This window comes from Pseudomyrmex gracilis, unplaced genomic scaffold (genome assembly GCF_002006095.1).
Source record: "Pseudomyrmex gracilis isolate BER0280 unplaced genomic scaffold, ASM200609v1 scaffold_69, whole genome shotgun sequence".
NCBI lineage: Eukaryota > Metazoa > Arthropoda > Insecta > Hymenoptera > Formicidae > Pseudomyrmex > Pseudomyrmex gracilis.
This window is the reverse complement of record NW_018020653.1, coordinates 194685-204674: the sequence shown is the minus strand read 5'-3', so window position 1 is coordinate 204674 and position 9990 is coordinate 194685. Positions and strand designations below refer to the sequence as shown.

Below are 9990 nucleotides of genomic sequence, written 5' to 3'. Positions count from 1 at the left end.
CTATAAAAATTTATGTGAGACATTTAATAATTGTAATGTGTAAGTCCGTCTCTCTACAAGAACGTGATGATTAATAGATTGCAAACAATGTTTCGTAAGCATGTACGTAATATAAAATTAAAACATTTATAGCAATTTGCATTAATTTTTTTTCTTCCAAAGTGACACTTCGATGTTGCGTTTTTGCGTCGCATGCGCATTGTTACTGACACGTGTGCGAACGAATGCGGAAGACATTAAGACTTTCTTGCAAACTTTCGATTATTCTCCGGAGCAATCATTCATCTCGGTAAGCAATACGTACGCGACATGTGCGTGACACGCGAGTGGCGAAACAGACGCGTGTTATTATTTATCGTCGATGATGAGCAAACAGATCGCTTATCGATTAAGTATAAAATGCTGCGTGCAGTGTGGCATGAGCATTAGAAAGTGAACAAGTAGAATTACAACATGAAGGCAGTACTGTTGTTGTGTCTGATTATGGCTTGCGCCATGGTTGCAACGTCGTCACCTGTAAGTATTAAGTGTAATTTTCCAACTTTATCGCTTCATCTACTTGTGTGTTTCATCAATATTCAAAATAATAAATTACAATTACAGCTGCTAAGTAATATAGGANACCCGNCTNTNAATNTCGNNCCTNANACGNNNGTCGGCATACCTATACTTTCCGATCTAGACGACTCAGGTAATATTTATGATTCTTCTGGATGTGGTGGATCTTCTGGATGTGGTGGATCTTCTGGATGTGGTGGATCTTCTTGCACTTGCAAACCACATCCACCACCTTCATGTGGCTGATCAACCGTCTAATCAACAACTCAACACAAGCCAACTCTTCAATGACAACGCGCAAAACTTCACTACATTTAAAAGAATGGAAAAGTTTTAAAAATTTAAGAAAAAATTAATGCAAAAACGTGAAAAATGCACTTGTATTGGTATTTGCACTATAAAACTGAATTGATTTGTAATTGGTAATGAAATAAATAATAGCATGCAAAAATACATGTACGTGTGAAGATGTTATTTACACACATTTACCTAATTTTCCATAAGTTTACAAGCATTCAATATGCAACATAACGTTGCGATCGCGAAACGCGCAAATTGTGTCTTTTTATCGTATAAAATAATAATAATGTGCGACTGAAAGACACGCGCGCGCGATATAATGCAATACTTACGCGCCGAATTTTCAACAAACGATCGACGGGAATCGAAATATTCGGTACGTCGCTCGGTTCGCGCGACACTGTGTAACGCGATGTAACCCGATGACCGCAATCACGGTCGTATCAACATAATCCGGTGCAGCCGGTATAATTAAAGCGCGTCGGGCGATCGGTGGACAAACCGCGACGCGGCGACAACTCGTCATAGGGAGGAGGCGTTTTCGGGGTGAATACGCGGCGGCACGAGTTGCCGAGGCGGATCGTTGATTAACCGTTAGCGCCAGGCCGCAGCGTGCACCACGAGTGCGCAGTCGGGTCTCGCAGTTGCTGCGAGAGCTCGACAACCGGCGAATCGTTCACCGGAAAGCCAGTTGAGCGCTACTCCGCGTACTCTTCCCTCTCTCCCCGGAGAATAGAACAGATGGAAATGGGACAGATTGTTAATCAACGCAAATATTTAGTGCGACTAAACTACGTGGCGCGTTGAGCGAACGAGCAAACGGGACGATCTTGTCACCGGTGCTAGCCGATCTACGAATACATTGGAAGGGGGACAGTTGGCGACGGCAGGAATAGAAAGGACCATGTGACCTGCTACGGACTGACAGCCGCGTGGTATGAGGGGGGGGGGGCCGAGGGTGGTGGCGCGAAAGCGCGCAGGGATGAGGATGGTGAATGCGGCTGTTTAGATATTATTTAGCAGTAAATCGCAACGGGGGTTGGCAGGGGTGTAACGCTGACGCGGCAACACGTTAAAGGCGGAACCCAGACTCCACCATACCAGATGCCAGTCCACCCTTTTGCCTCCCGCCTGTCCCGCTATTTTCCATCCTTCTCGGCTGATCGACCCCCGTCTCTTTCCGGGGGTTCTGTCTCGGGTTTATCTAGTGCTGGCCGACTGTTGGAAACTATTGTCGGAAATCATCCGAAAGACGCCCGATGTAGAGAGAGCGCTTAATTAAGTTTAACGATCGCTCAAGTGCGGGCGGCGGCGGCGTAAGCCAAAGGAAGGATCGGAGTTTGCGAAAGATAACGGAAGCAGAGATAACGGAAGAATATGTGTAAGAGAATTAATTAGAAACGGAGATACTTTTTATTTATTTCTTTAAAAATACGCACATATGTGATTATGGCCGCAATTAGTTTTATTATTATATTTTATTAGATACGACACATATTCGGCACATCTCTCTGTAAGAACAAATAAGAGAGATATTTTTTTTTCCCGTCAATTTAATAATTAACAAATTACGCAACGAACATTCGCGACATTGTTAAATTACTGCTAAAGCATCATATAATGTCGGTAATTTAATCTTATTATGTGTCACAACAAAGGATTCGGCGGTTATGGCGATTTAACATAGTAATGGTGCTAACTGTACCGCAAGGGTGTCAGTAATAGGTAATTAATGATCTACTCCGGCTCGATGCCACGAATTCAATGAAACCGTGAATATGACGCGGCATTGCCATGCCGCGGTTATCTGCTCACCTCATGCGCTTTAATTACATCGAATTGCAGATTACGGCGTTGATTCTATAATGTATCGATATGACATCACAAGATTGAACTGAAAGTTTCAACACCGCAAGAGACCGCCACGCTTCTCCAATTAACTTCAGAAACATCTATTTGCTTTGTTTTGTTTTTTTTTAAACTATTTTTATAAAAACTATTTTTTTTTAGAGAAAGGTGGACGTTATCTGATAGTTTTTAGCTAGCTTGTTTACGTGACAATAAAGCGCGTTAATTCGAATGGCGTCAAATGATAACCAGTAATCTATCTCAGTTGACTGTTCACGAGACTCGATTATTGCGACACGTTATGTTCATGGTTGGTTTTTAATTACATATAATCTCTTCAATATATTGAAAATCGAATATTATCGTTTTACAAATCATTAATTACACTTGGAATTTTACTAAGTTTAATTATTTATTAATTAAAAGTATAAAAAAGCAAAGAGAGTTGCGCTATCTGTAACAAAGTGTCTGAGAAATGTATTGTCATTGCTATCTAATGTTTTTTTAATCATATTGCTGTTGTGAAAAAAACTTGTTTTCCACGCCGATGGTTGCAATGTGAACGTGCAAGGTTACTTCCAGAGAGAACATGTAACATTAAATAAAAAAATGGCTTCGGATTACGCTTCAATATATTTTTTCCCCTTTCTTTTTTCTCTTATCATCTCTTCCTTTTCGTTTCCCCTTTTTCGACGCTTGCTCCGAGAGATTTTTACGTCGCGGGCGTCGCAACGCATCGGGAAACAAACACGGCCGACGGCGGAAGCGGATTTGTCATTGCGAGCGATGCTGTGATGCATCATACCAAAGTGGATGGTAAACGGATTGCGCGACCTTCATGGTGTCAAAGCGTTTTTCTCGGGAAATTGTTGCGGGAATTCGTTCTGTCGCGCGGGGGGGGCATCCTTGCGTTCGTCGCTCTCTCGTGGCGAGGGAGATTGAAAGACGCGGTGATGACGAGTAATCTGCTTAATTAATTTTTTATCGTCGTTTCTTTTTATTTCTTGAAATATCTTTACATCAGAACCAATACACGCGAATACACGGCGAAAGTATAAGGTTCCTTTCGAACAAATTCGAGTTCGCGTCGTTAAAAAGGAAAATGTAAATCACAACCAAAGTAATCCGAACCGCGGTTGCGTATCTTGAAACAACGTGTATCGCGAACTGTAACCGCTCGTCCATAATTTGAATTAATTAATGCAATTCCGCGTATCTCTTTTAACAAGGCGGGCGTCTAGGAATAGTTTCGACGGTATAGAGTTTCGTCGTTAGGCGGGTAATATCGTTAACCTATCAGAGAGCAGTTGTGCCCGTGTCCCTCTAATGCGTAACTACGATATTCCCCGTTGACCCTAGCCATTTACCACCAGGCCACCCCTTACCGTCACTTTGTGAACCCTCACCCTCCCGCGGGATGCGGATAGATAATCACGCCATCGCGTTCCTAATGCACTGACGTGGCTTTGAAATCTAAGCATACCGGCGGTCAACTAATTTCGACTGAAACTATGCATAAGACGATAATAATAATAATAATAGTAGCGGTAACCAATCCGCGTGTTGGGAATGGAAGAACCGATTAAATCACATGCTCAACTTACTGACAAACAAGTCGTATAACGAAATATCCCGAGAATCGCAGAATAAAAATGTTTCAAAAAAATGTTAACACACACGGAAAATGATAAAAAGTTCTTAAAAAAATTCGCACGTGTGTTGAAATGTGCCTCTGGCAGATCACCCGGAGACAGTGACGGTGAACAATTGAAGACTCTTTGAAGACAAAATACATTTGTTATTATGACATCTTGTCTTATCGGTTTTTCGAATAAAAAAAAAAAAAGTTACTTTCGTATAAGTGTTAACATTTCTTTGAAGCACCCTGTGTATTGAATGTTGCGTCTTTGGGGATTGTAACATTAGTCTTCCGCGATCTATCAGTGCCACGATCTGCTTTCACGTGATATGTGAACACACACGTTGAATTTGACGTACTTACCTACTGCAAGAAAAAGAATGGATAGGTGGAGCGCGCGATGGACGTTCACATACTGATACATATGTATTATTGGCGGATGCTGCACATAAGCAACGATTGGAAATAAAGCGAGGAGTAGTAAGTAAAGCGGAGAAAGAGAAAGAGAGAGAGAGAGAGAGAGACGCGGACATGTCATAGGGCAGCGCACGCGGTCAAACGGAGAGTGATAGATACGGTAGATCGGTGTATAAAGCGCGTCCGGTGTGTCATCGGAGAAAGAAGAAGAGAAAATGGAAGCGAAGAAGAAGACGAGCGAGAAGAGCTCCTCTCTTCGCCTCCGTTTTTGACGAGAGATTATTTGTCCGCGTCCAACGAACGCATTGTGTTGGCGAAATCCGTCGTCGAAATTCTTACCGACTGCATTTTCGTGACAAGATAGCATCGAGCCATGTTTGATCGGGCAGAGAGAAAGAGAGAGAGAGTCATCTCAGAAACTTCAAACATGCTCAGCGGTATAAAACGCAGCCACTTATGATCCCGAAATATCATAGGGGCGATCGAGTTGTTGGCACAACAATGTTGCTGCGATTTTCCCGACCGTTCGAGACGATTTATCGAAGCCGCGGTGTCACAGAATTCCCTACAAAACCGAAAGGAAAGAACTAAATATAAATATCTATCTATCTATCTATCTATCTATCTATCTATTAACTAATAAGACAAACGTATATATTGCGTTAATTGTCACGTGATCTCAATTATGTAATAAAACATTCTCGTATACTTTCGATTATTCTCACGAGCAATCATTCATCTCGGTAAGCACTATGTACGTGACATGTGCGTGACACGTGGGTAGCGAAACAGACGCGTGTCATTATTTATCGTCGATGATGAGCAAACAGATCGCTTATCGATTAAGTATAAAATGCTGCGTGCAGTGTGGCATGAGCATTAGAAAGTGAACAAGTAGAATTACAACATGAAGGCAGTACTGTTGTTGTGTCTGATTATGGCTTGCGCCATGGTTGCAACGTCGTCACCTGTAAGTATTAAGTGTAATTTTCCAACTTTATCGCTTCATCTACTTGTGTGTTTCATCAATATTCAAAATAATAAATTACAATTACAGCTGCTAAGTAATATAGGAGACCCGTCTATAAATTTCGTCCCTAAAACGAATGTCGACATACCTATAGCTTCCGACGAACTAGACTCAGGTAATATTTATGATTCTTCTGGATGTGGTGGATCTTCTGGATGTGGTGGATCTTCTTGCACTTGCAAACCACATTCACCACCTTCATGTGGCTGATCAACCGTCTAATCAACAACTCAACACAAGCCAACTCTTCAATGACAACGCGCAAAACTTCACTACATTTAAAAGAATGGAAAAGTTTTAAAAATTTAAGAAAAAATTAATGCAAAAACGTGAAAAATGCACTTGTATTGGTATTTGCACTATAAAACTGAATTGATTTGTAATTGTCGTATTAAAATAAATAGCAAGCAAAAATACAAGAGAGTGTAAAGATATTATTTATACCCATATACACACCTAATTTTCCATAAGTTTCCACAAGCATCCAATATGCAACATGATGTTGCGTTCACGTGTAATTGCAACGCGCAGAGAAGAATGTAATCGTGATTATACAAAGTTTCCGTATGGTCTTTGACACGACGACACAGCGTTGATATGCCTGTCCTTTTCCCGCGGTATATCTAACTTGACCACCATTTCCGAAACACTTCACTTACAACCACCCCGCTTTATTCTCAATCGTCACATACGTACGCCCCGACCCATATACGGAAGTCACGTATAAGTCCGCAGATATGATGTATGTTCTCGATACTCGCGCCCTCACAGGTCGTCCAATTCAATGTATCCCCGTGTCACATAGAGATACGAGCCGTATATATATATATATGTGTGTGTGTACACACGGACTCGTAAACAGAGAATCGCGCTGCGATGTACACCGATGTGCTCCGAAAGTGTGCCAAAAGAATCGACAGCGTTCCACCAAGTGCCACCATTCTCTCTCTTGTCGAATAGCCGTTAATCATGTTCGGTTTTGAAAAACAATTTCATCTCACGCGAAAAAGAGAGATCCTCGTTCGCGCGATGCGAGACGTCCGCGGTTTCTCGGCCCGAGAAAATTTTAATTAAATCTTTTCTTCGCGGCGAAAGAGACTCGCCGCGAAATTCTAATTGCGAAAAGGAACGCACGCGAGATTTTCAACGTGCGCGCGAATTCAACGAGGCGCATCGCGCAACGATATTTCCGTAATTGTTACTCCTCAAAGCGCGCGCGCTTATCGCGGCCTTTGATTCCGATTAAGCGGCAATGAACACAATGCGCTTTACGTTAGCGTGACCGAACTTCCGTCACAAAGAGGACAAAACGAATCGATAAGTTTGCGAAGGGCGGCGGCGACGACGACGGTGGAAAGAAAAGCGGCAACTCCGCTCAGGATATACGAGAACATTCAATTCGACGTGACGGAAGAGTACATCAAAGACGTATGGCGTGTGCACGCGCGATATATCCTCGCGCACTCGAGCGCACACACATACAGGCGTCGCCCGTCTACGTGACTTCCTGAGGGACGGGTTGGTAGGTAACACGGCGATCGGGAGTAGTAAAGCGGGCCGTCGAGTGAAACACGCCGGAAATGATGGTCAAGCGAAGCTTACAGCGCGAACGGAGTGACAGGCACGGAAGGAACTTGTCTGCAGAAGTTACGGGATACTATTGCTTTATTAGCAAGCGAATGGAACTTTAAAGAGTTATCCCGCTTGATGGACAGAGATTGCTTAAGCGGTACTTTATTAAAAGGCTCTCGGCTCGTTGTGTTGTACGTGAGATTGCATCGGAGAGCAGCTAACTGTAACTTCGCGGAAAAAGCAAGGAAAGATCCCGTTTACATGCGCAAGCGAGAACTTTCTTATGAATTACTTTCTTAGACATTAACCGATTACAGGATCTTTCTTTTTTTTTTTTTTTATCGCGAAGTATGTCTCTATATATGCGATACCGTGGTACAAGAAGCGAACGATGCTTCTTTGTATTCATGTTATTCTTAATCCTGTAAACCTTGACATTTATGTTCAACGCGATTTTTTATTGATTAAAACGTTGCAAAAATGTATAAAAAAACTAAAATTCAAAGGGGAGTTTATTCAAGTTTATTCTAAATTAAAGAAATAATATTAGTTTGATATTTTTTTCTTTAAAAATGATACCAAAAGATATCTCATTTTCAAAAATCGCTCGGACAACAAAAGTTCAGTAGTTTACAGGATTATCATCAAAGACAAAAAACCGCGTAAAATGTCTAAACAACGAAGAAAAACAATGTTATAAGTTAGCAACATTTGGTAACGCGCGTAAGATATACACACAGAAGTACCCGAGTCGAAATTTAGCGTCTACATTGAACCTCAATTCCTTTTTTTTTTTTTATGTAGGAGTAAGAGAGAAAGTAGATCCTACTTTGACGCTGCTATACGTCCGAAATTTCTTTTTTTTCTGCTAAAGTTTTAAAGTAGGNTAGATCCTACTTTGACGCTGCTATACGTCCGAAATTTCTTTTTTTTCTGCTAAAGTTTTAAAGTAGGGTTCAATTCTCAGATCAGGCTGCGCATTGCAGGCTCTGATAGGCTCAAAATAGGCTCTGATAGATTCAAAGTAGGAGTAAGAAAAAAAAGTAGATGCTGCTTTGACGCTGTTATACGTCCGAAATTTCCTTTTTTCAAAAATTGAGGTTCAATGTAGACGCTAAATTTCGACTCGGGTAATTACCATTAAATTATCCATTTCTCTGATAATGTCGTCTTTAATTTTCCGTCTACGATTAATGTGCGCCAATTTCGAATCCCACGGAATTGAAACGGTTCGTTTTGCCGATATTATCGCGATAAAATTAAGATCGCGACAAATGATCAAAGAGCGATTTGATCGTTTGTCATTTTGACTGTCTCCTGTAATTTTTCTCGCTAAACTTATCAATCGTTCGATTGACTCGACAGAAAATCGTCAGCAAACGATGAATTTCGAATCTCCGTAGCACGAAACGATGAATCTGAATTTCGATGAAACACGGCGGTGATAATACACGAGGGATAACAAACGCGTGTACGGCAACTTCGTATAGTACATTATACATCTACTTCTCCATTACACAAGCGCCCTCCCAATCGCCAGTTACTACGCGATTTCTGCACTCTGCGCTATTCTCGAATTCTTATCGTCGAACACAAAACATCCCATGATTTTCTATTCGCTTTTTCATAAAAAAATAATATAACTTTTATAAAAGTTTATGTGAAACATTTTTAATAATTGTAATGTAAGTCCGTCTCTCTACAAGAACGTGATGATTAAGAGATTACAAACAACGTTTCTTCTAAGCATGTATGTAATATGTTAAAAAATTTATAGCAATTTGCATTATTTTTCTTCCAAATGACACTTTGTTGTGTGTTTGAGTCGCGTGCGCATTGTTACTGACACGTGTGCGGAAGACATTGAAACATTCTTATAAACTTTCGATTATTCTAACGAGCAATTATTCGTCTTGGTAAGCACTAAGTACGTGACATGTGCGTGGCACGTGGGTAGCGAAACAGACGCGTGTCATTATTTATCGTCGATGATGAGCAAACAGATCGCTTATCGGTTAAGTATAAAATGCTGCGTGCAGTGTGGCATAAGCATTAGAAAGTGAACAATTGGAATTACAACATGAAGACAGTACTGTTGTTGTGTCTGATCATGGCTTGCGCCATGGTCGCAACGCCATTTGCGTTACCTGTAAGTATTAAATATAATTTTTTAACTTTATTGCTTTATCTATCTGTGTGTTTCATCCATATTCAAAATAATAATACAATTACAGGGGTTAGCAGGTGGTGTACTAAAGAACGTGATTGCGTTAAATGACCCTGACGTGAATGTGATTTCTTCTCAATATTCCGGTGGTTCTTCCGGTGGTTCTTCCGGTGGTTCTTCCGGTGGTTCTTCCGGTGGTTCTTCCGGTGGTTCTTCCGGTGGTTCTTCTAGTAGTTCTGGTAACTTACCAGGAGATGTACCAAGCAATTTTAACGTAGCAAACAACCCGACAGTGAATATTTTTTCAAACGATGTGGACACAAGAAATGGTAATGGTTCTTCTGGTAGCGGATGTGGATGTTCAGGATCACCGACAGGACCAACTGGATCACCGACAGGACCAACTGGATCCCCGACAGGACCAACTGGATCCCCGACAGGACCAACTGGATCACCGAC

General features: G+C 41.4%; 1 protein-coding gene and 1 long non-coding RNA gene across 2 annotated transcripts in view; both read left to right on the top strand.

Annotated features, from left to right (window-relative positions):
• Positions 1-5621: 5621 nt before the first annotated feature.
• LOC109854545 lies at positions 5622-6211 on the top strand. Its single transcript, XR_002250223.1, has 2 exons — positions 5622-5732; positions 5820-6211. It is a non-coding gene; the product is annotated as an uncharacterized LOC109854545 (long non-coding RNA).
• A 3196-nt stretch (positions 6212-9407) lies between these two features.
• LOC109854570 (DNA-directed RNA polymerase II subunit RPB1-like) overlaps positions 9408-9990 on the top strand; it is a 1129-nt gene continuing 546 nt past the window's right edge. Inside the window, exons 1-2 of the mRNA XM_020427787.1 lie at positions 9408-9513; positions 9599-9990. Of these exons, the coding sequence (XP_020283376.1) occupies positions 9445-9513; positions 9599-9990 (461 nt within the window). The 5' untranslated portion in view covers positions 9408-9444. The remainder of the gene's footprint in view (positions 9514-9598) is intronic.